This window comes from Loxodonta africana, chromosome 16 (genome assembly GCF_030014295.1).
Source record: "Loxodonta africana isolate mLoxAfr1 chromosome 16, mLoxAfr1.hap2, whole genome shotgun sequence".
NCBI lineage: Eukaryota > Metazoa > Chordata > Mammalia > Proboscidea > Elephantidae > Loxodonta > Loxodonta africana.
Genome location: NC_087357.1, coordinates 51504619 through 51531934, shown reverse-complemented (window position 1 = coordinate 51531934; position 27316 = coordinate 51504619). Strand labels below are relative to the sequence as shown.

The window sequence follows — 27316 nt, the reverse complement described above, 5'->3', positions numbered from 1 at the left end:
GGTTGGCAGTCAACCTCTTAACCACTGGACCACCAGGACTCCACTAATCATCATAGTTAACCACTAATCAGTATGTCAAGTAGCAAATAGTCTTAATATATCTTCATAATCTAAAATATTACACAAAAATTGATCTATTAATAATCAAAACAGTCCATCAGAACCAGCCTTAGTGTCCTTTTTGTAAGTTCCTTTGCTTTTGTGGTAGACTATCATCATGTTAGATTCAAAATGGCAAAATCATCCTTATTTCATTGAACCAACACTGTGACAATAGAATAAAATTGGTAAGTCTTAGAATTTTTTACGTCAGATGGGTCTACCTAGGCAACTGAATCTTTTTCCAACCTAAGTACTTTTTTAATTAGTTGGGATCCTTTTGATTGGATATGAAAAAAAATCTAGATAAAGGGAAAATAAAAGAAAGTTTAGGTATATCTGTATTTAAAATCTCAGTCTAAGAGTTGGGGATGGTAAGACTTTGTCTCACTTACTCTGGACATGTTATCAGGAGGAACCAATCCCTGTAGAAGGACGTCACGGTTAGTAAGGTAGAGGGTCAGTGAAAAAGAAGTAGACCCTCGATAAGACAGATTGACACAGTGGCTGCAACAGTGAGCTCAAACATACTTATTGTTGTGAGGATGACGCAGAAACAGGCAATGTTTGGTTGTGTTGTACATAGGATTGCTATGAGTTGGAGCCAACTCTATGGCACCTAACAACAATGGTCTTTCTTTCGTTTATCTTGGTATTGTTATCAGAAAAGTGCTTCTCATCGGGTACCAGCATCAAAATTCTAGCAAAAAAAGAAAATATTTTTTTCGATAGTTACAGTAAAATTCCTGGGGGAAAACTCTCAGTGGTTTCACATGGGACATATACTCACACATAAACAGTAAACAAACAATGAAATGTACTCATTGGCCAAAGATGGATAGTATGATCACATATACACTATGGTTTATTTCAGCCCTACCCAAACCATTTGTACTAATAATGGAAGAGGCATGATTATAAAAATTAATATTTGGATGCCGTTATCAAAAAAAAGAAAAAATACAAGGGAAAACTGAATGAATGAGTGAATTAGTGAACATTAACTTTATACTTTTCATTAAAAATGCTTCAGTTATAAGTTGGTTCTTATTATTTAGTATAAAAAATATTTATTGAAAATGGAATGAATATATTGACCATCATTAGGTGCTCGAACATTTATAAAATAGATGGCTTTATATTTAGGTAACTTAGTCAATCAAGCATGTGGACTACAGTGGCAAAACATAGCAATTTGGGTAAGATTTTTGTAAAAGGGCCATATATAATCAATTTTTCAGAATGTACTGGTAGCTTAGGATTTGATATAAAAGGCTTCCTTAAAGGTACAAAAGAATGTGCTTGATGTAATCTAAATTAGAAGAACTGAGAGGATGGAGATAAAAATAGTGATCCCAGAAAACTAGGTACTGAAAGAAAATGCCACGTGGAAGAAATGGCACTAAGATTTGTGTTACTGGCCTGAGAACAGAGGCTAAAGCTTATAGAAGCCAGACGGGATAGATAGAGAGACTGAACTGGAAAAAACATCCAGAGGTATTGTTAAAACTTTCTATTTAATAATTTTCTAATTCTGTTAGAGCTGATTGACATAAACTAATAAAAATTATAAAAAGGAGATTATTTTGCTTTACTTTATGTTGATAAAGTTATGATAGGCTAGTTGTAGTGACCAACATATGAAAATTGAGATTATGAGAATAAAGTAATGTGCTTTTGAAAATATATTTTTTAAATTGGGTAGGTATCTGTCTTAGTTTCCTGGGGCCATAACAAAATGTGGGTGGTTTTAAAGAACAGAGACTTTTTTTCTGATAGTTCTGTAGCCTGGAAGTCTGGATTCAGGCATTAGGAGAGCTATGTTCTCTTTCTGTTTGTTCCAAGGGAAGAGCCTCCCTTGTCTCCTTCAGTTTCTAGTAGCCCTGGGTGGTTTCTGGTATGCCTTGGCTTATAGATGGATCCTCACATGCTGTCTTCCACCGTGTTTCTGCTTCAGTACCTATCCTTCCCTTTTATATGATGCCACTCAGAAGGGGTTAGGATTAGAACCCATCCTACCCTGATAGGATTTGTTAACTGGTATCATCTGCAAAGAAAAATGTTTTTTTCCCAAGCAAGGTCGCATTCACTGGTTGCAGGGGTTAGAAAGTCAACACACCTTTTTGAGCGGCACAATTCAATCCATGATAGTATTATACTACTAAGGACATAACATTGTTACAGTTAAGCAAATAAGGTAATTCGAAAAAGGTACATTGTGTGACAAGTCATCCTGCAAATATTTTTTTGTACAATTAGAACTCTACAGTTGCTTTAATATACTAACAAAAACACAAGTGCAATGTTTTATTTTAAGAAACAAGATTAGGTAGCCAATTGTATACATGTATTGCTTTCAATCCAGATTTTTTTTAGAGACAAATGAATAGAATTTTGTACAACATTTGGTGGATAATAGAGTAGTAGTATATTTCATCTTAAATTAAGAATAATGTAGCTGATAAGACACTCTTAACCAAGAGCCTTTGCATGGTTTTGAACCTACCTTCTTCGGACTGGTGCCTTGGAAACAGTGGTGGGGTAGTGGTTAAGAGCTACAGCTGCTAACCAAAAGGTCAGCAGTTCAAATTTACCGGGTGTTCCTTGGAAACCATGTGGGGCCTTTCTACTCTATTCTGTAGGGTCACTGAGTCAGAATCGACTCAATGGTAATGAGTAATGGATTTTTTTAATGTGTGTATACACACATACACATACAGTGCTTAAAAATTCTATTGTTAGCAGCCATCTAAGATGCATCAATTGGTCTCAACCCACCTGGATCAAAGGAGAATGAAGAACACCAAGGTCACATGATAACTATGAGCCCAAGAGACAGAAAGGGCCACATGAACCAGAGACTTACATCATCCTGAGACCAGAAGAACTAGATGGTGCCTGGCCACAACCGATGACTGCCCTGACAGGGAGCATAACAGAGAGCCCTTGAGGGAGCAGGAGAACAGTGGGATGCAGACCCCAAATTCTCATAAAAAGACCATACTTAATGGTCTGACTGAGCCTAGAAGAATCCCGGCGGTCATGATCCCCAAACCTTCTGTTGGCCCAGGACAGGAACCATTCCCAAAGACAACTCATCAGACATGGAAGGGACAGGACAATGGGTAGGAGAGAGATGATGATGAAGAGTGAGATACTTGTATCAGGTGGACACTTGAGACTGTGTTGGCATCTCCCATCTGTAGGGGAGATGGGAGGGTAGAGAGGGTTAGAAACTGGCAAAATTGTCACGAAAGGAGAGACTGGAAGGGCTGACTCATTAGGGGGAGAGTACGTGGGAGTATGGAGTAAGGTGTATATAAGCTTATATGTGACAGGCTGACTTGTAAACGTTCACTTAAAGCTCAATAAAAATTATTAAAAAAAAATTCTATTGTTAAATTCAAATCTCTATCGTGGCAAAAGGGCCCATAAAAAATAAATCATCTTCTCTAATTCTGCAGACCTCCTCCAGTAAGTGAACTTGCAACCAGAGGGACCATGGTTGGTGTAATTTCTGCAGCTGCCATCAATCAGAGTATTGTGTACTCCATTGTTGCAGGAAATGAAGAGGGTGAGTAGATTCTGTAGTCTGTGTCTTCACCATAAACCAATAAACTTGGATTTATAATTAATTTTAGATTGAATTTTCATTTATCCTACATTTTCTAATTAAATTTTGCCCATCTTAAATGTAATAGTAACTATATATCCTAATTAGATTAAAAACCAGGCTGTTAGTAATAGGCTTTTTTGCTTGTTTTACCTCCCATAAGGAAATACTACATTTTTTTACCTCTGGAAATATCCCCCTTATTTAGGAATATTGTGATGACAGTACTTTGCATTTAAGGCATCATATTTTCAGCTTTCCGTCATAATAGTTGCCTACTCTCTCCACTGTTCTGTACCATTGATGATGCTTACTCCAAGTCAAACCTTAGCCAAATCTTAAAGAAATTTTAGAATCATAAATAAATGTGAATGCCAAAAGATCCACATTCATGTTAAAAGTCACGTATAAAAAACCAAACCCATTACCACAGAATTGATTCTGACTCATAGCTACCCTATAGGACAGAGTAAAACTGCTCACAGTGCTTCTAAGGCTATAAATCTTTAAAGAGGCTGATTGCCACATCTTTCTTCTGTCGAGTGGCTGATGGGTTCAAACCACCAGCGTTTCAGTGAGCAGCCGAGTGCTTAACGACTGACCACCAGGGCCCCTTAAAGTCATGTGTATTATCCCTATAATACAGTTTCTCAAATAGTAAAATTCGGTATACAATTAACTTAATTATTGCTTTTGTTTGGCAGCCAAGCTGTTAACCACTGTGCCACCAGGGTTCCAAAATAAGCATAGTATATCTATAATTTGAGTTTTAACTACCAATAACTTCTTACTAAGAATAGGCAACAGTTTGCTAGCCTCTGAATTAAATTCATAGCTCAGTCATTCTCATCGAATGCTGTTTCACCTATCCACCCACAGATTAGATGTCCTCTATGTTCCTCTAGGATCACTCTGAGTCAGAATCAACTCAAGGGCAACGGATTTAGTGTTTTTGATTTTTATGTTCCCTTTCAATTGGCTGAATCACCTCGCATATTTTAAGTGCTCAAGGAATAAAAATAGTTAATAAATATTCAATAAATGAATGAATGTTAAATATTTACTAAATAAATAAATATCAATGCTCTTAAACAGTTTGGAAGGAAATTTTAAAGATCTTTTGTGTTTCATTGACTAACAATTACTCTAAAATGCTGCCCTTGTAGCAAATATTCAACATCTTATTTTCTTATTGCCTTTCTTCTGCATTTCTACTTGTACTGCTAGGCCTTATCCCTCAATATATTGCTAAACTTCTTTTTCCTTGTACTTCCAACATCTTAAAGCTATAATTTATCTATTCAGGTTCTTTCTCTCTATGATTCTATTTATTCTCTGCCTTGAAGAAAGCAAACTTAGCTCTGCTTGTCCTCTTCTTTTTCTCCACCATGACTATTTTACGTTTGATTCATTGATTTATTCATTCATTCAACAAACATTTATCGATTATCTACTACTTTTTTTTTTTTTTTTAATCTACTATAAGGAAACACTGGTGGCATAGTGGTTAAGTGCTACGGCCGCTAACCAAAGGGTCAGAAGTTCAAATCCACCAGATGCTCCTTGGAAACTCTATGGGGCAGTTCTACTCTGTCCTATAGGGTCACTATGAGTTGGAACCGACTCAACGGCACTGGATTGGATCTACTATAAGCGCTTATACAGCAGTGAACAATATAGATAAATCTTTGCCCTTTTACACAGCCAGGTACAAATATTGTGACAAGCTAACCTCATTCCTCCTAGACAGTCTTCATTTATGTTTGTTGTTCTGGCACAATTATTAGTAGCTCTCTTTTTTACTATCCTGTGTCTCAATATATATGATAAATTATTTGTTCACTCTAGGTATAAGATAAATAATAATGGTGTCCAAGAATTCAAGAAAGAAAATGGCTTAAGAAGAAGGGAGATATCAAGTGTGAAATACCCTTTTAGTTTGAATAAGATGACTGTGGAAATTGACCACTGGATTTGTTCATGCAGAAGTCAAGAAACAAGAGCAGTTTTGATGGGATGGTGGGGACAAAAGCCTGATTAGAGTGGATACAAAGAGAATAGTGGAAACTCGCACTGCAAACTAAATAGCATACTAGGTATTTTCAAGGGGGGAAATGATAATTTTAATGTTTTTCTGGGTTCTCAAAAAAGTAGAGATATCTCCAAGCCAAATAAAAGACAATAAAACAAATGCGTGGTAAGAAGAGTACTTCTTGGTAAGTAAACCTAAACTTTGGGCTCACTTCACAGTCAAGGAGCTGAACTGAGACTCCTGAACTAAGTCAACAACATGAAAAGGGCTAGAGTAGCTCAAAGTTAGTAGTATTGCTAGTTTCCAAGTGAAGCAAAAGAAATCCTCCCCGTTTATGCACTTAAGATTCTCACAGATTATCTCTAAGATAATCTAATGCAGAACAGAATTTAAAATTCTCATGAACTCCAGACTTCCTGGAACCATGAGGGTTGGATGAACCCCTGAAACTATTGCCCGAAGTTAATCTTTTAACTTTAAACCAAAAATATCTCCTGAACTCTTTTTAGAACCAAACATAAGTGTAGCTTATCTAGTAAAAAATGTCTGCCTTGAGCATTATGCTCTTTTAAGACTATATGGGATCAATGTGACAACACAAACTTGAAAGATTAGATAGGAACTTTAGGAAGCAGCGATTCTATGTCAGTGGTGGAGGAACAACTCAGAAAATGTGGGTGAGAATGGATGCACAACTCAAAGAATATAATCAATGTCACTAAATGGTACATGTAGAAACTGTTGAATTGGTATATATTTTGCTGTGTATATTCTCAACAACCACAAAATAAAATTTGAAAAAATCAGGCAAGAAAGTCTTTTGCTCATAATGGTAGACTAAATGATTTAGACAAACTTTCCCACTGAGAACAACCAGAAAAGTTGTGCAAAGGATGTTTGAGAGAATTAGAGAGCTAACAAATGAAAATCATAGAGTCAGTTCTAGAAAAAGAAAGCACAGAGAAGTGAATTAATGTAACAAAAATTGGAGTTCCAGGTCACCAATGAGAGGAAACCTTGATAAATTTCCCAGTTTTATGTTGGGATTCCAAAGAAATGAACCTAACAATAATGGCTAAATGGCTTTGAATTATCCCAGTTCCTGACTGGATTGATGTGAAATAAGTTGGCTGATGCCTTCATCCTCCAGTCATACCCAGTTGTAAATGTACCTACAGGAAAATAAAATGGATTTTAAAATAATGTTTGACAAATTTGAAGAAATAAAATAGATGAATTCAAGCAGGAAACTAGATTTTTTTTTAATTAAAATGAAAATTATAGAGCTGAAAATATAATAAATGAAATTAAGAACCCATGGGGTGATAGAAAAATTGGGTTATGGTTAATGGTGATGGCTGAACAACATAATGAAGATATTTAATGTCACTGAACTGCACATGTGAAAATTGTTGAAATGATGATTTGATGATTTTTTTTTTTGGTGTGGTAAATACCTATGTATTTACTACAATAAAAAAAAATAGATACAACAATGAAAAAAATCATAGGTTATCAGCAGATTAGACTCAACTGAAGAGAGAAGTAATAAATTCAAAGATAGATCTGAAGAAAATACACTTTAAGAATTTACATGGAAGACAAAATAGAAAGGAACGAAAAACAGAGGGAGGAAAAGAGGGAGAGGGGGAGGGAGGGAGGAAGGAAGGAAGGAAGGTGTCTTATTATCTTGTGCTGCAGCAACAGAAATACCACAAGTGGATGGCTTTAACAAAGGCAAACTTATTTTCGCACAGTTTAGTGGGTTACAAGTCTAAATTCAGGGCATCAGCTCCAGAGGAAGGCTTTCTCTGTCAGCTCTAGAGGAAGGTCTTGTCTTCAATCTTCCCCTGGTCGAGGAGCTTCTCAGGCTCAGAGACCCCATGTCCAAAGGATGCACTCTGCTCCTTGTGCTGCTTTCTTGGTAGTATGAATTCTCCAACTCTCGCCTTGCTTCCCTTTCCTTTTAAAAGGTGGCGCAGGCCCCACCCCAGGAAAACTCCCTGTACCTTGCATCAGGGAGGTGACCTGAGTAAGGGTGGTATTACAATCCCACCCTAATCCTCTCAACATAAAGTTACAATCACAAAATAGAGGACAACCACACGATACTGGGAATCACGGCCTAACCAAGTTGATATGCACATTTTTGGGGGGACATAATTTAATCCATGACAGAAGGAAAGGAAGGGAAGGCAGGAAGGTAGAAAGGAGGAAAGAAACATAAGGAAAACAGGGTCACAGTCAAACAAAAACATGTATTTGGAATTTCATAAGGAAAGGGAGAATTAGGGCAGAAGCAATATTTAAAGAGATGACTTAGAATTTTATAAAACTGATGAAAGACATTGTACAAAAAACCAAACCCAGAGCCGTCGAGTCAATTCCGACTCATAGCGACCCTACAGGACAGAGTAGAACTGCGCCATAGAGTTTCCAAGGAGAGCCTGGTGGATTCGAACTGCTGACCCTTTGGTTAGCAGCCAGTAGCACTTAACCACTATGCCACCAGGGTTTCCGAAAGACATTGTAGTGGCTTTAAAATGCCCATGAAGGCTTTGATTCTCCTGTCTTCAAGATGAGAACCTACTTCGTCTCCATATAAGTGTGGACTGGACTAAATAACTTGCTTCTAATAAACAAAACAAAGCAAAAGTTACATTGTATGACTTCAGAAAGTGGTTCATAAATTTCCTACTTAGAGGAGTGAGATAACTCACTCTGGGAGAAGCCATCTGCCATGTTTTGAGAGCATTCTAGCTGCCCGATTAAGAGGCCCATTTGATGAGGTCCAATTGATGTTGGCCTTCAACCAAAAGCCAGCCTGGAACTGAGTCCTCTGCCCATAACCGTGTGAGCAAGCCATCTTGGAAGTGGATCCTCCAGCCCCGTGAAGGCTTCATGTGATGAACTCCATCCGACATTATGTCTGCAATGTTGTGGGAGACCCTGAGTCAGAACCATCCAACTAAGTCACTCCTAGATAACATACCTTCAAAAATTATATGAAGTTAAAGATTTTTTTTACACACCATCCACAAAACCACTAGAATTTTAAGAAGCAAATTTGGAAAAACACTAAAGTTGATCATTTCCAGAGCTAGAATATCATTTCCAAAGGCCAGCCAGCATCTGTCATTTTTATACACTATCCTTGCTACAAATAGGTGTTTCAATATTGTTGTTTTAAATCACAGTGCTTTTTTAAAGGAATTCTTTTTTTGCTTATAGTGTAAAGAAAATGACCAAAGGAATTGTATTTTAAAACCTAGGTGCATTTGGAATCAATAACATCACAGGTGTTATTTATGTAAACGCTCCCCTGGACTATGAGACAAAGACAAGTTATATGCTTCGGGTCCAAGCTGATTCCCTGGAAGTGGTCCTAGCCAATCTTCGAGTTCCTTCAAAAAGTAAGTCATTTTACTTAAAGGTTTTACAAGAACTTTATGGCATATCTGCTCATTTTTTAGTGAGAATGCATTTGTGTAAATAATGTTCTTGTTAAGCAGACAGGAAGATCATTAACACTCAGAGGAAATCTCCCATTCATTTTAACACCTGATATGAGAATGCAGGGAGTGATTTCATAAGCAGAAATGTCAAGACAATAACACACTACTTTTAAACTGTATACAATGGCTTTATTATGTCATCATTATTTGTGTATGTTAAATCATAAACCTGGCTCTTAATCCCGTTGTGAGGCTCTAGACAACCCTCTGGAAAGTATATTGCTAACGAATCCACGACTGCTAGGCGTTCCCTGAATTCTGTGGCTTCTTGTACTGATGTATTTTCTTAAAGCAGAGGAGAAAACATCTTAAAATTAGTGATTGACATTTACTGTAATGTTTATATGTGGTATCATATTTAATTCACATGTTTCTATGAGATGAGAATTATTATTCCTATTTTACATAGACAAAAATATTTTACAAAGTACTTTGATTTTTCAACAACACCTTCGGTAAATGAAAGATTTGAGATTTGAGCCCAGTCTGTTTGACTCCCAAATCTTTCTTTGACATTTCATTGGCATATAATATACCTACACAGAGAGGCAAGCAAGAGCCAAGTCGTGAAGGGGGCTGGTACAAAATGTGAGAGATGTTAACAATAATGGGGTAAATATGACTCCCCCCATCCAGCGAATCAGTACTTTTTGCATTTAAGCAATTCATCTTTTTCTAATCGTTCACTTTTTGAATCTTGAAGTCCCAAGAAAATCAAATTTAACTTAAACTTTAGTAGAACAGGGTCCCAGGTAGAGTATGAAGTGGTAAACAGGATCTGGAACACTCACCTTCTGCACTGGGAGCATTCCTGGTCATCCTGTCACAGCACTCCATCTATCAGATCCTTTAGAAGGGGGAGGAGATGAAAAGACGAGAGGATGAGAGCCAGCGCAAGGGTACAAATATGAATACCAGGAGAAGAGAGCCCAGGTAGTGTGAGGGAAAGGAGAACATGATGGGAGTAAAGGCACAGGGTGCATTATAGATTTTTTTTTTTTTAATCAGTTCAGCAATTAATGGTAATAAAAATAAATCACGTCTTTTCATTTATTCTAAACCTCACTTATGGATCTAGTGTAGACTGCTGTACAGTCTCTTGTATAGGTACCAACTAAATCATCTGAAAAACCATATTATGTACAGTGCATCCTTTGAATGAAAAAAATTAAATTGTACTCAGTAATTATACTTCACTTCCATAATTAAATTTTGTAAAAACAGCGGAGCAGTTCTTTCAGGTTTTTAAATCTTTAAATTGCAGGCAATTATATTTTTTATAACATTGTAGGGGATGCTTCAAATTATAGGTTGAACTGATCATACCAGGAGTCAAAAGGTTGGAGTAGTTTTAAATTATATAATGCAAATTATATTATGGCAGTTACAAATAAACGGAAAGGAAGGAACAATTGAAAACAGTATTTGTCATCTTTATTCAAAGCAAATGAGCAGTTTGTTTAGAAAGAAAATTTTGCTAAATATTTAGGTTGTAGAACTTGGCATTTGAACTCTCACTTATGAATATTTTGAAAAGCTTTATAAGAAGTAAATGCAAGTAGGTCTCATTAATGTAAGTTGAAGTACTATAAGCAAATACTAATAAATTTTAGCTAATGCACGTGTATATACTTGTATGTCCCCCAGTGTGCATATGGAGGTGAGACCAATTAACAAATTCATCAATTATCTTTTCAGAAATGCCAGAAGCCTAAAAGCTAAGTGTTAGTTTGTTTAGTGCCTATGCTTTCACTCTGTTGTTAGCATTTTGTGATTGACCTTTGTTTCTCGAGTTTGAAATACAAAACCCATGTTTTTCAAACACAATTCCATTTATTGACTGTTAATGACCTATAATCAAGCCCTAGCCAATTAGCTATACAATTAATAAGGCCATTAGGTAAATGGAAGTTATTTAAATAATTGTCTGAAGATTCAGTCTTGCTTGTGAATGAACTGCCCTGTGGTCTTTAGCTCTACCATATAGCATATGAATAAAAGTAATAATAAGAAGTTTAACTTATACAGTAATTTTTTATTGTGATTTCTTTACCAAGAATTTGTTAATAAAATCCTTTTTGATGACAGTTTTCCAGCTATGTTGTAACTGGATTTAATATTTAAATGTAAATTAATAATTAAAAAAGAAAAAAATCTATTACTTACCTCATAAGTTTGTCACTAGGAATATTTAAAAATATTTTAACCTTTTAGCATGGAATATTTCAAACTTAGAAAATTACAGAGAATATTATAAAGAACCCCCATGTATCAACTATCCAACGTCAACAGTATCACCAAAAAAAAAGAATAGAACTGCCCCATAGTGTTTCCAAGGAGCAGCTCGTGGATTCAAACTGCCAACTTTTTGGTTAGCAGCCAAGTTCGTAACTACTGCACCACCAGGACTCCCAACATTATCAGTTCCAGGGAAATCTTGTTTCGTCTATACTCTCATCTATTCCTAAATCTATTCTTTTGAAGGAAATCAGAAGTGTAAATGTTTATCTATAAATATTTTAGCATGTATCTCTTAAAGATAAAGACTCTTAAAAATCACAGTGCAATTGTTTTTGTTGTTCATTGCTGTCCAGTCAATTACGACTCATGGCAATCCCATGAGTGTACCTTTCTTGGTTATCTAGTGCTGCTATAACAGAAACCCCTCAAGTAAATGGCTTTAACAAAGAGAAGTTTATTTTCTAGGAGGCTAGAAGTCTGAATTCAGGGCACTGGCTACAGGGGAAGGCTTTCTCTCTATGTAGGCTCTGGGGGAAGGTCTTTGTCATCAGTCTTCCCTTGGTCTGGGAACATCTCAGCACAGGAACCTTAGGTCCAAAGAACGTGCTCTGCTCCTGGCACTGCTTTCTTGGTGGTATGAGGTCCCTATGTCTCTGCTGGCTTCTCTTTTTTATATCTCAAAAGAGATTGGCTTAAGACATTATCTAATCTTATAGATCTCATCAATATAACTGCCACTAATCCCTCCTATGGAAACCCTGGTGGCCTAGCAGTTAAGAGCTACTGCTGCTAACCAAAAGGTCAGTGGTTTGAATCCGCCAGCTGCTCCTTGGAAACCCTATGGGGAAGTTCTACTCTATCCTGTAGAGTCTCTATGAGTCGGAATTGACACAATGGCAACGGGTTTGGTTTGGTTGGTTTTTTAATCCATCTCATTATAGTGACAGGATTTAAAACAGATAGGGAAATCACATCAGGTGACAAAATGATAGACAATCATACAGTGCTGGGAATCATGATCTAGCCAAGTTGACAGATACTTTTGAGGGGGACAATTCAATCCACGAGTAGCGTAAAACTGCTCCATAGGGTTTTCAAGGTGTGACCTTTTGGAAGCAGACTGCCAAGGCTGTCTTCTGAGGCACCTCAGGGTGTGTTCCAATGGTCAACCTTTCAAGCACTTGATCATTTGCACCACCCAGAGATTCCCATGTTTTATAGGGAAGAAAAAACATATCCCTGTAAGTCAGAAATGTGATATTCTCCCTTTTTTTCCCTAGTTGACTGAGTCAATTCTGACTCATAGTAATCCTATAGTACAAAGTAGAACTGCCTCATAGTATTTCCAAGGAGCGACTGGTGGATTTGAACTGGCGACCTTTTCGTTAACAGTCATAGCTCTTAATCAGTGCGCACCAGGGCTTCAATAAACTCTAGATTCAGCAAGTCATGATCCCAAATTCAAGGCCTAGAGAGATTTGTTTTTCTTGAGACCTATGCTACGTCATTCATTGCCTTAACGCTTATGTACTGAGTATCTGTAATATACCAATTACCAAGTACTGTAATAGGATTTCAGGAAACAAAATAAAGAAACAAAGTTCCTGGCCTCAAGACCCCTTAGTTTAATGTAAGATCAAGATAAACAAATAGCGACAAGGTAATTTCTACACTATTACCAAGTGTATTGTGTGGTGGTATTTGTTACACGGTTCAATATAGTACAGAAGAATAAACAAACTTTTCAAGTGGGTTGGTTGATCTTTGAACTTAAAGAGTGAGTAGAAAGGGTTTGAAAGAGGGATTTCAAACACAGTAACATACATCAGGTATGAAAAATAAGTATTAAATTGAAATTTTGACAAAGATGTTAAGGTACGATAGACTTAAAATATCAAAGAGATGTTCGATAACTAGATATAGATTGTCAAACATTTAGTAAAAAATTTGCCACTTTAAAAACCCCTTACTCTGAGTGTCTTTGGGCATTTTTCTCCTTCAAACAAAGCTAAAAATGAAATGTTAATTTCTCACGCCTATTTCATTGCAAACTCTCTGGCCCCCTAGACTCTGTAGCTTTTATTTCCCTTCTATTATTCTTATTCTGTCAGGTATCCATATCTTCTTTTCTGGCTCCCTTATTGACCACTATTTTTGACCAGGTAATTATCTCCATTTCAAGAAAGGAGAGACAAATGTGAATGCATGATTTTTTTTTTAATGTGCTATTTCAAAAATGATAAGTCTTGTTTTCTTCCTGTCCATATTCTCTGCTCCCCAGACCAACTCAGTCTCTTCCTGAGATTTCAGGACAGAATGTTATTGGTCCCAAAGTGGTTTTAAGGATCCTGTGTCCAGAAGAATTGCCACAGAAGCTTATATCAATATTTCTGCCTCGAAGTCATCCACATTTTTTTATTTTTATAGAGAACGAAAGCAACAATATGCAATTTTATAGCTCAGTTTAATTTATAGGATTCCATAATTGAAGTGGCAATTTTTCCTATAAGGTAAAATTATAATTATGTTCAAATGTGAGAGGGGAAAAAATAGCTTTCCATAAATATATCATTCTGTTTTGAGCCGATAACTAGCCTTTCAATCAGGAATAAATGGCAGGACAATTAAAATAAACCTTAAACTGGTGATAAAGCAGCTCAAATGCTATCGATTTCATTTTACGGTTTTGCTTTAGGGTACAAATTTGCAATGCATTTCATTTTCTTGGCTTTTCTGGTTCCAAACAGAAGGTCTGTGACAACTAATGCTAATGACTCCTTACTCATGATTGACTGACAAAACATTCCTCTTACAACTTTTGAAACAACCTTGCAGGATGTCCTGCTTTATTTCCTCAGTTCTAGAAACCCCACATATGTTCAAGACCTCATATTTGAGCTATAAATATGTGGCCTCATTTTTAGAAGCTCTGTTGATATTTTATTGCTTTAAAACTTGGAGACCATTCTATGTAAAATAGTACCATAATGCCCATTACGCTACATTTGTTTCAAACGTTTTAGGCATCTTATATAAATGCACAGTTATATAAATACACAGTTGAAATGAATACATTTTTAAAGAAACATAATTTTTTTCCAGGAGGCTCTTGGAAAAAAAAAAAAATCACTTGTTCATGAAAACATTTGTATTGCGCAAAATAGCTCTGCTTGCAATTGCGACTTAAAAATGGTTATGGAATTTCATTAATATATTTCTGACACCAGTTGTTTTAAGGCAATGCTATTCTGTTACCCCCAAAATTGGCTTGTTGAAACTACGAAAATAATTCGTAAGTAAACTTTCCTTGTTAGAGCATAGATTACAATATATATTTCTTCATAGAGTATATGAAGAAAAAATCACGTGTAATGAAGAAAACATTTTATATTGCTCTCGGAGGCAGTTAAAATTAGAGGTCTAGGAATTCATAAAATTATCCTATCCACTCCTAGACAGAGTGCCAGGGCCTAAAGAAAGGAGATATAGTTTTTTTGTTTTCATTCTTTGGAATTTCTTTCCAATTAATATGTGTAATAATTTTAATTCTCTTTTTCTTAGCCTTTTTGGCCCATATTTGCATTGAAGTTCAAAATTGAACCTGTTTTCTTATCCACAGATATTTATATAGCCTTATGTTCTATTTTGGAGAATAGCGATCATTTGATAAATAATGAGGCCCAGAACTATGCAACAGAAACCTTGTACCTCCTGCTTCAGGAAAACTTCAGTTTTAGTAAGCTGTCGTTGTTGTTGTTAGGTGCCCTCCAGAAGATATCTGACTCCTACTGACTCCATGTGAAAGAGTTGAACTGCCTCCATATGGTTTTCTTTGTTGTAATCTTTATGAAAGCAGATCACCAGGTCTTTCTCCTGTAGAACAGATGGGTGGGTTTGAACCACCCACCTTTTTGTTAGCAGCCAAATGCTTAACCCTTCAGCCACCAAACCAAACCCATTGCCTTCGAGTAGATTCCAACTCATAGCAACCCTGTAGGACAGAGTAGAACGGCCCCATAGGATTTCCAAGGCTGTAATCTTTACAGAAGCAGACTGCCACATCTTTCTTCTGTAGCACAGCTGGTGGGTTCGAACCACCGATCTTTTGGCTAGCAGCCAAGCGCTTTAACCGTGCACCACCAGGGCTCTGTAAAGATAAACTAAGCCTATTAAATGCATGTGAAACTATGCACAGAAAAACTAAATTCCGTTAAATCGTGAACATTGCGGAAATATCAGTGTTCCCAAAATACAATAGAAAACAGAAGCAACTGTCTGGATAGAGTAAGTATAAAAAGCATTTTAGCCATTAAAATATGAGGAAAAATTATCAGAACTTTTAGCTAATTTGGAGTAATTCTCCATTATTATTTATAGGTGCCATCACTGGCCCTCCACTGTCCATTGTTATAGACTCGAGATCAGGTCTTCACTGTAGAATATGACAGTGCCAGCCATTTTAGTATTTTGAGTGTGATTTAATGTAGCTATTAATTCATCTTACTTATTTTTTAATCTTTTATAGCAAACACAAAATGAGCATTCTTTTCTCTTAGTGATATATTTTATTTTGACCAGCCTTAGTAAGCAGCTGAACGTACTGCATGATTATTGAGAGAAACTTACTTCATGATTATTGAAAGAAAAAAAATTAAAAGCTTCTAACTAGATAAAAATACATTTCAGCATTATGTTTAAATAATACAAAAACCATATGGGGAAATACCATAGAGAAGGAACATAAACAGGAGAGAATCTTCAGAAGCTTTCATTGTCTCAACTTCAGTTAGGCCCTCAATCTTGCTGGGCATTTCCTAGATCACTGTATTTCTTAGTTTTCAGATTGACCAAGTTCTTTTCCTTTACTCTTAAGGGATGGTTATGCCTGGCTTGTACCAATCCCTCTTGCTAAAATGTTCATCCTTCCATTTCTTCCAGATAAACTCAATTATTTCATAAGGATCAGTTTAAATATCATCTCAGTTTTGAAGTTTTCCTTAAATCTATCCATTGCCCCTGCCATATGGGAAACAGATACATATGGTCCATGAGTCCTTTTCAAAGGCAAGGATGTGGTATTACTCAATTTTGTTTTGCCCCAGTTTCTATCACAGAAACTCAGGTACTGTGTGGGTGATCTCAGGGAAGATAAAGATTTGAGTTGACTTTTAAAGGAAGAAATTGTGTAACGGTATGGAGGCAGAGAAAGGTACAGTTCATGAGAAAACAGTAAATACCTCTTTAACCATATAAAAGGGAATGTATGCCTAGTAAATTATTTGAGTCCAAGCTCTAATGTTTTCTATTAATAAAATGGTGACATGTTACCAATTGTTCTACTCAATTTACTTTTTTAAAATTTATTATTTGTGTTAATAGGTCATATTTTACCTACTCTTAGATCTTTTTATAACGGTTGAATTTAGTAAAAATTAATATAATTCTGACCTGACAAATTAATAGCACCATAACATTACTATCTTATCAAATTGCCAATTACATCAGATTTACAAAGCCTTCTGACTCATTAAACATACGAAGTGATAAAAAAAAAAAAAAAGCTAGATATATGGGAAAATAAGATGAGTGTGTTCATAGATAAAAGTAGCAAATATACGTACAGCAAGAGGTACTGGGACTGTGCTGTTTTGATTCTGCAATCAGATATCTCCTATTATCTTTGATTACATTGCATTGATTGGCAAAGGCTTTGTGGGTCATCTTGTAATTATTATTGGTCTGTGACTCATGTTTATTTTCTTAATTCCATTTACCTAGAATTAAGCTCATTTACATAAGGGATATGAAGACATGGAAAGTATTTCATATTTAATTATCCAGGAAAGAGAAATATTTATTTTCCAAAATAATGTTCTAAATTAAATCAATGGACACACTGAAGGATGTATTAGAACAAAGTAAAGAGGAACGGTCATTATATATATATATGTGTGCATGTGTGTATGCACACACATATACATACACATATTGTTGTTGTTATTAGGTGCAGTTGAGTCAGTTCTGACTCACAGAGACTGTATGTAAAACAGAACAAAATACTACCCAGACCTGAACCATCTTCAGAATCATTGCTATATTTGAGCTCATTGTTGCAGACACTGTGTTAGTCCATCTCATTGAGGAGCTTCTACTTTTTCTCTGATCATCTATTTTACTGAGCATGATGTCCTTCTCCAGGGACTGGTCCCTCCTGATAACATGTCCAAAGTATGTGAAATGAAGTCTCACCATCCTTGCATCTAAGGAGCATCCTGGCTGTGCTTCTTCAAGCTGCTGACTGGACCATAAACTGCACATATGCAAGTTGAAGCTGAAGAAAATTAAAACAAGTCCACAGGAGCCAAAGTATGACCTTGAGTATATCCCACCTGAAATTAGAGACCAGCTCAAGAATAGATTTGATGCATTGAACGAACACTAATAACCAAAGATTGGATGATTTGTAGGATGACATCAAGGACATCATACATGAAGAAAGCAAAAGGTCATTAAAGAGACAAGAAAGAAGGAAACCAGAATTGATGTCAGAAGCTCTGAAACTTGCTCTTGTATGTAGAGAAGCTAAAGCGAGCCTTTACAAGAAAGTCCACCCATGTTTGAGGCAGGCCACACCCCCAAGGAAACTCCCTTTCAACTGCTTGACTACTCACAGCAGATCCCATCATGGAGGTGATCACATTATATTAGAGCTCATCATGGAGATGATTACATCATTATACAACTGCCAGACTACAGCATATCTGCCAAACCACTGAGAATCATGTCCCAGCCATTGTGACACACGACTTAATAGTCACAACCGATTGACTGGAAGAGATCTATATTTGTGCCCATTCCAAGAAAGGTGATCCAACAGAATGTGGAAATTATTAAACAATATCATTAATATCACAGAAAAGTAAAATTTTCCTGAGGATCATTCAAAAGCAATAGTAGCAATATGATGACAAGGAATTACCAGAAGTTCAAGCCAGATTCAGAAGAGGACGTGGAATGAAGGATACCGTTGCTGATGTCAGATGGATCTTGGCTGAAAGCAACCCTATGTACAACACAAGGAAACACTTCCTGGTCCTGTGCCATCCTCACAATCATTTTTATGCTTGAGCCCATTGTTCCAGCCATTGTGTCAATCCATCTCATTGAGGGTATTCTGCCTTTTTGCTGACTATCTGCTTTACTAAGTATGGTGATCCAACAGAACATGGGAATTATCAAACAATATTATTAATATCACAAACAAGTAAAATTTTGCTGATCATTCAAAAGCAGTTGCAGCAGCACATCAACAGGGAACTGGCAGAAATTCAAGCTGGATTCAGAAGAGGATGTGGAACAAGGGATATCATTGCTGATGTCAGATGGATCTTGGGTGAAAGCAGAAAATACCAGAAAGATGTTTACCTGTATTTTATTGACTATGCAAAGGTATTCGACTGTGTGGAACATAACAAATTATGGCTAATGTTGCAAAGAATGGAAATTCCAGAACACTTAATTGTGCTCATAAGGAACCTGTACATAGACTAATAGGCAATTGTTGGAACAGAACAAGGGGCTACTGCATGGTTAAGTTAAGAAAGATATGTGTCAGGGTTGTATCCTTTCACCACCTTTATTCAATCTCTGCTGAGCCAATAAATCGTGAAGCTGGACTATATGAAGAATAACATGGTATCAGGGTTGGAGAAGACTCATTAACAACCTGCCACATGCAAAAGACACCTGCCACATGCAAAAGACACGATCTTGCTTGCTTAAAATGAAGAAAACTTGAAGCACTTACTGATAAAAATAAAAAAAACACAGCCTTCAATAGGGATCACACCTCAGTATAAAGAAAACAAAAATCCTCACAACTGGACCAATAAGCAACATCATAATAAATGGAGAAAAGTTTGAAGTTGTCAAGGATTTGATTTTGCTTCAGTTCACAATCAGTGTCCATGGAAGCAGGGGTCAAGAAATCAAAAGACTCATTGCATTGGGGAAATCTGCTTCAAAAGATCTCTTTAAAGTGTTAAAAAGTAAAGATGTCACTTTGAGGACTAAGGTGCACCTGATCCAAACTATGGTGTTTTCAAACATCTGGTATGCATTCAAAAGCTGGAGAGTAAACAAGGAAAACCAAAGAAGAATTGATTCCTTTGAATAATGGTGTTGGCAAAGAATATTGAATATACTGTGGACTACCAGAAGAATGAACAAGTCTGTCTTTCAAGAAGTACAGCCAGACTACTTCTTAGAAGCAAGGATGGCCAGACTTCATCTCACGTACTTTGGGTATGTTATCAGAAGGGACCAATCCCTGGAGGAGGACACCATACTTAGTAAAGAAGACAGTCAGCAAAAAGGCAGAATACCCTCAACGAGATGGATTGACACAATGGCTGGAACAATGGGCTCAAGCATAAAAATGATTGTGAGGATGGCGCAGGACCAGGAAGTGTTTCCTTGTGTTGTACATAGGGTTGCTATGAGTCAAAACCGACTTGATGGCACATAACAACAGCGCAACTGCATGAGCCATTTCCTTGATATAAATCTCTGTGTGTGTATGTATGTATGTATATATATATATATACATATATACACATAGGCACAGGGGCTTGTGAACCCAAGATTGTCAGGTAAGACAATCAACTGTGTGGATCATAACAAATTATGGATAACATTGCAAAGACTGGAAATTCCAAAAGACTTAATTGTGCTCATGAGGAACCTGTATGTAGACAAAGAGACAGTTGTTTGAACAAAACAAGAGGGTACTACATAGTTTAAAATCAGGAAAGGTGTGCATCAGGAATGTACCTTTCACCACACACACACAAACACATATATACATTATATATAAACTTTCAAACTAATGATTTTTAAGTTATTATTGTACTTGTAATAACTATGTTCCTTTTATTTGAGACACATGGAATATGATTCTTTTTCCTGCCACATAGGGGGTCAGATATCTAGAAGATAAGATCATGTGCTTCAGGGAGTTGGTATTGAAGTGGAGAAATTATGACTCTTAAGTATAAAAAATAAGTAGTAGCACTGAGAAGTGTGTGACTAATTGATATCTGAGATACAGAGTAGATTGGTGCAGTAGATTAAGTAGTTTCTTGACTGAGATTGGAAATGGAAACTTAACTTGAAGCAGTAGCCAGTTTTAAGTTGATCCATTCTGATTATGGTAGGTGGAAGAAGGAAGGAGAAGGTATTGAGGGAGAGCATTAAAAGAAGAAGGTTGGAGAGGAGAATTTACTAGGTGACTTCAGAGGACAGTGAATAGTCTAATGGTAACAAATAAGTAAGGGAGAGAAATGGGATGTAGATAAAGAAAAGATACATCATAACATGATGTCTCTTAAAATATGGTCTTTGAGCCACCTGATCAGAATCACTGGAGATGCTTGTTTAAAAATGTATATTTTTGTGCTCTCTTTCTCCCAACCTACTAAATTAAGATATCTGGAAATGGAAACTAGACCTCTGAATGTTGACCATGTTTTCTATGTCTCCCCGCCCCCAACAATATATTTAAAATACTGATACAGAGAATAAGTGTTTGTATTTTTTTTTTAAGTTACATGAGGGATAGCTTGGAGATAGAATAAATGTTAAAAGAATAGTCCAGGCTTGAATTAATATTCAGTCAGTGAGATGGGGAAAGAAACACTGGTGGCATAATAGTTAAAACCTACATCTCCTAACTAAAAGGTTGGCAGTTTGAATCCACCAGGTGCCCCTTGGAAACCCTATGGGACAGTTCTACTCTGTCCTATAGGGTTGCTATGAGTCGGAAATGACTCGAAGGCAACATTTTTTGTTTTGTTTTTTGCAGATGGGGAAAATTATGAGATGCATGCAAAAGAAAAGTTGATAGGACTTGATGAATGATCTTGAAAAGAGAAATAAATCAATGATGAGTTTAGACTTTTGAGCTTGGATGAGGGGAACTAAATCTAGACAGTGGTTGTAAATAAACAACTGGACATCTGGAGGATATTCAAAACTGGACTGTAGATTTTGGGTTACTTAAATCAAGAGGTTGTTGTATAAAAGAGCAGTAGAACTACCTGGTGTAAGTGTAAAATAAGGTTTAACTGGAAAAATTAGGCAGAAAGCCATGAAAAAACAAAACATCTCTTGAGCTCTCATAATCCACAGAAAGAATTTAGTTTTCACATACCTGAGGACGCCTTAAAAAGGGTTGAAGGGAAGGAACTTCACATTTGTAGTGCTCTACAAATTTAGAGGGGAGTTCAAAAAGGAGGCAAGCACAATTTGTTTACCACATAATAATGGGAACTTCCCAGTAAAGAAAAGTATCTCTTTAGAGTGGGGAAGCCTTGGAAGCCCCAGCAGCTTGAGCCAGAGGGAGGCATTGTTTTGATTCATTGAGCTAACTTAGCACCAATGAGATAGTTATTTGTCAAGCTGGCAAAAAAGAATTAATGAGCCTCTAGGGCCGCCTACCTTTGTCTTTGTGAGAGACTGGCAAGAGAGAAGTCTTGCTTTAGAAGTTTTGCTAAACACTTGAGTAGAACACTTCCATTTATTGGATGGGAGAAAATAATAGTCATTGAAGAGGCCAGTAGAGAAGGCAGTAAAATTTGTGTAGTGATAGCCCATTAGCGAAAGCAGAGGGGAGTTTCAAAAAAAGATAGACAATGGCTAAAACATAAAATATTGTGGACACAAAAAATTTATGACAAAAGAAAATACATTGTATGTTACTTAGTTGGCTCACAGGATGACTTCAATTAGTGCCAAATAAATAAAAGAAGGCTGATATATGAAAGAAAACAGGCAAATTGCAGAGAATAAAGGGCTTCTTTGTTTTAACTACACAAATGGTTGCAATTCAAAATTTAATTTACTCATGAACATTCCCTGATTTTATGAAATTTTATATTTTCATGAAGCATGCATTTTAATTTAATTTACACAGTGTATAAATTCAAAAACAGAAACTGGGGTTTTGTGTTTCAGAGATAAGAAGGATAAATTTAACTTTTCATTCTTTTTAATCATTATTCAAAACACAAGCCTAGTAGTCAAATTTTTCTTCCAAAGTTAATTCATTTTTTTATTCCCAGGAACATTTATAAATTCAATTAATCAATCTTGTTCCTGTTTTTATCCCTTTTTGTAACTTGGGCCTCATTAATCCACCATGTAATATCTTAAAAATAATTACAAACAATTTAAGGAGCATCATTATTTTAAATGCTGTCGCTCTCAATTTTGAAGGTCTATTGTTATGTATTTACAGAATATGTTAACCGTTAAGATTTCTTGTTAGGCATTATTATGTTTATGTATTAAACAGGAGAGAAAAAGCAGATACCTAAAAATTTAATATAATAAAGTATTTAAGAACTCCTGCTTTTGTATCAGACAGGCCTGGGTTCCATACCCAGCTTTGGATTTACTAATTTTTCTAAGCTTTAGAATCCTCATCGTTATATTACAGTAAATATGTCTTTGTCTCATGGGACTTCTGGTAGCTTTAGGCACAATCATGTCTGCAAAGTACTTACCTTATTGGAACACAGGAAAACCTACTAAACAAAAGTTATTGTTATTTATTATTATTACTATTAGCTGAAATATGTTTGAGACACACTTAGAAATACAGAAATTACATTCTCATTTGCTCCTTCTCTAGACTATTGTATATGGAGATTCCATATTTCTCCCTCTCAGTTCTTTGTATGAGAGATGATTGTTGGTTGGAACACATTAGAAAAGCAGTCAAGATATTTTTTGGTCTCTTTAGATTTGAGTACATTTTCTTAATTGAAAACTAAGTTATGTATTTAAAAATATAGTAAAAACTTTTATTTTTCCCTCCAAAATGGCCAAAATAATATAATCACCCATGATGTTAAATGGAAAAAAAATGCTTAAGTATGATACACGATTAAACATTGCACTACAAAACGGAAAATTTGTGTTTTATAACATTTTTGGGTACCTTGCAAGAGAAAACCCAAACTCTTTCTGGAGGTAGAGCAATATGGTCTCTTCCTCTGATATGGACTAAATTGATGATTCCCACTGTACTTGGTTGCCCTGGTGGCACAGTGGTTAAGGGCTACAGCTGCTAACCAGAAGATCAGCAGTTCAAATCTACCAGCTGCTTCTTGGAAACCCTATGGGGCAGTTCTACTCTGTCCTACAGGGTCGCTATGAGACGGAATCAACTCAATGGCAAAGGATAACTGTACTTGAAGCAGTTATTTGGTTGGAAGTAACAGAAACCATCTGTTTCTGGCTAACTTGCACTGAGAGGAACTTACTGGAAGAATACTTGGTGACTTGCGCAACCAAAGGTAAAGCTGAATAATATGCTCTAAAGAAGAATAAGAAACCAGATAAGTTTTAGCAACCTTAGGAACTCAAGGAAAAATTCTTCTTGTGGAAGCACTATCAAGACAGCTTGGGTCTTATAACTTTCAAGCAAGTGGCAGTCAGCTCAAAGATCAGGTACATATGGGTGATAGGAATATGATTGGCCTGAGGTGAGGCTTGTGACTTTGGCCAGAGGTTAAGTGGAGGCACTGTGATGGATAGTCCCACTAAGAATATACGATATAGCCAAAAAAAAAAAAAAAACTTATTGCTGTTGAGTCAATTTCAACTCATATAGGAGTTGGACAGGGTAGAACTGCCACATACTATTTCCAAAGAGTGCCAGGTGGATTCACACTGCCAACCTTTTGGTTAGCAGCTGTAGCTCTTAACCACTACTATACCAGGGTTTCCACATGCTATGGGGAGGTGTGGTAACCCAAGGGAAAAATTGGAGTTTTATGGCCCAAATAAAAAAGAAAAGGATGTTGTTCCTTAAAACCCCTAAATAGCAGTTCACATTTTCAAGAACCATATTAGAATCTAATTGTGGTTGACTTGAGGAGTGCCTAGGTGGTGAAACGGTTAACTCACTCAGCTGCTAAGCAAAAGGAAAGAAAGGCCTGGTGATCTACTTCCAAAAGACAGTGTGCCATTGAAAACCCTATGGAGCACTGTTCTACTCTGACACACATGAGATTGTCATGACTTGGAATCAACTCAACAGCAACTGGCATTGGTACTTAACTGGTAGTTGACGGAAATGCTTGGGTGAGCAGTGCGGACAGAAATGTAGGGGGTGGCAATTACTTGAGGTTAGAGTGTCAGATTTTCATTTTCTATCATAATGGAAATGGAATTTCCATTTTTACTGTAACTAGTTTAGTTAGATTGCTGATTACTTGAACTTTGGAAAGTTTTATATATCTCTGTTGCCTCAATTTTTTTTTCCTCTCAGAAGTTGAGGAGAAGACTAAAGATAATCCTTGGATTTGGTGACATATTGTAAGAACTCTAAACCCTGATTTGACAAGTATTCATTAACCACCTTCTAAGAGCTAAATTCAGCATTTCTCTTGTGCTAAATAGTTACAGTTAAATTGCTACACCTTATTTTTTTTTATATTACTTCTAAAATGGCTGCAAAATCTAATGATTAAATACGTTTCATATCAGATGACTAATGAACTAAGGAGAGTTAAAAGGATGAAGAATAATTAGATTGGATTTTGCAAGGTTATTTCTCTCTTTCACTTTAGTCATTACTTTTGTGGCTAAGTCTTCACAAGTAAACCACACATGTCTGAGGAAATACCTTCTTACAAATAGGCAAACAAGCAAGCAATACGGTTATTTTATTTCAGAGAAAACAATAACTGCTTTACAAACATGAGCCAGGCCTTGTAGAAAAAGTAAAGATTTACGTGGTGTCTCTTTGGGCTTCTTTACATGATACCAAACCCACTGCCGCCGAGTAAATTCTGACTCATAGCAACCCTATAGGACAGAGTAGAACTTCCCCATAGAGTTTCCAAGGAGCGGCTGGTGGATTCAAACTGCCAGCCCTTTGGTTAGCAGCCGTACCACTTAACCACTACACCACCAGGGTTAAGATAGAGATGATAATTTCAGAAAAAGTGTAAAAAGCCAGTGGAGTTCCTTTCAAGATTTCTTATTTTTGTGTTATGCTTCATAACTTCTGTTTTCTCTACCTCTCTAATCTTGTGATACTTAACATTGAAAATACTTTTAATTAGAAAGAAGTACCTATCATTATATAAAAAGGAACAATTTATAAAGAAAATTAAAATCACCTACAATCCCAAGGAGCCCCAGTGGTGTGGCGGCTAAGTGTTCAGCTGCCAATCAAAAAGTCAGCAGTTCAAATCCACCAGCCACTGCTCTGAAACGCTTTGGGACAGTTCTACTCTGTCCAATAGGATTGATATGAGTCAGAATCGACTTGACGGCAACAGGTTTAATTTTGGTTTATCATCCCAAGATAGTCCCTGTGTGGCACAACGGTCAAGCAATTGACTACTAACCAAAAGGTTGGTGATTCAAACTCATCCTGAGGTGCCTCGAAAGGCAGGCCTGGCAATCTACTTCTGAAAGGTCACAGCCTTGAAAACCCTCTGGAGCAGCCCTACTCTGCAGCACATTGGGTCACCATAAGAAATGACTGGATGGCAACTAAAAATAACAAAATAATTCCACACTTTTGAATTTTTTTTAATTTGCATATTATTTTCCAGTCTTTTTTTATTGAAGATATATGCACAAATGACACACACACACACAGTATATAGATCTATGAGTCAGGATCAACTCCACAATGACTAATAGCAACAGCATCTATCTATCTGTCTGTCTGTCTATCTATCTATCTATCTGTCTATCATCACCATCATCATCGTCTATCTATCTATCTCTCTATCATCTATCTGTCTATCATCTATGTATCTATCTATCTATCATCTATCTGTCATCTACTATCTATAAATAGAAACAAAAACACAGGTTTTGATCATGCATACTGTATTTAAAATCTTAGGCTTTTTCTTTCTACTTAGTATTGTGTCAAAACTATTTTTATGTCATTAAATACCCTTCAAAAACATTATTTTAATGACTGCTTAGTGTTCTACCATGTAGATATATCACAATATACTTACCTCTCTCCCACCTGCTGAACATGTACTTTGTTCTACTAATAGCACTTGAAGCCAGCTGTCCTTAACTTGGGACCCTTGGGACCTATGACTGCTCTAAAATGAAAAATTTCACTCATGTTTCTACTTTTCCTTTCTATGGAGATATAATCCATAGTTTTCAGAAAAAAAAGAAATCTGTATAAGCCGTCCTTCTATCCAAAGAGGTTAAATTTTGTTACTCAGTTACAGCCTATAGATATAACGTCTTTTTCTCTTTTCGAAGGATTTATTGTATTCGTCAAATAGGTTTGCCTGTATCCTAACTGTCAAGAGAGTCCAATAATTTACATAGACTTTACCATAATTTCTGCCACTGTTTCCATGAATATACACAAAAAAAAAGTTTTAAAAATAACAAGTATGGAGGCGGGGCCAAGATGGCTGACTAGGTAGAAGCTACTGCAGATCCCTCTTGCATCAAAGATTTAGAAAAACAAGTGAATCGATCACATACATGACAATCTACGAACCCTGACCATCAAACACAGAACTAAAGAGTTGACCTGAGTGACAGGGGAGTGAAAAGCCACACCCTGAAGAAGCGACCGCTTCTGGAACCGGCGTCCCACCTCACAGCCTTGAGCCCTTGCGGTTCCCTGGTGCCAGAGAGGTGAGGCTGATTGCGGCTTACTGAGACGGAACAAGCATGGGACACAGACCTAACCCCTAACCCCCTGGAGTAACCTTGGTAGAGACCCAGCCAGTGCAAGCAGGCTGCATACTG

General features: G+C 36.5%; 1 protein-coding gene across 17 annotated transcripts in view; it reads left to right on the top strand.

Moving 5' to 3' along the window:
• The window catches only part of PCDH15 (protocadherin related 15), an 853216-nt gene that overhangs the window by 694119 nt on the left and 131781 nt on the right, over nucleotides 1-27316 (top strand). For all 17 annotated transcript variants that reach the window (XM_064269614.1, XM_023546967.2, XM_023546966.2 and 14 more), the window contains 2 exons: nucleotides 3564-3673; nucleotides 9017-9157. In XM_064269614.1, coding sequence (XP_064125684.1) covers nucleotides 3564-3673; nucleotides 9017-9157 — 251 coding nt within the window. The remainder of the gene's footprint in view (nucleotides 1-3563; nucleotides 3674-9016; nucleotides 9158-27316) is intronic.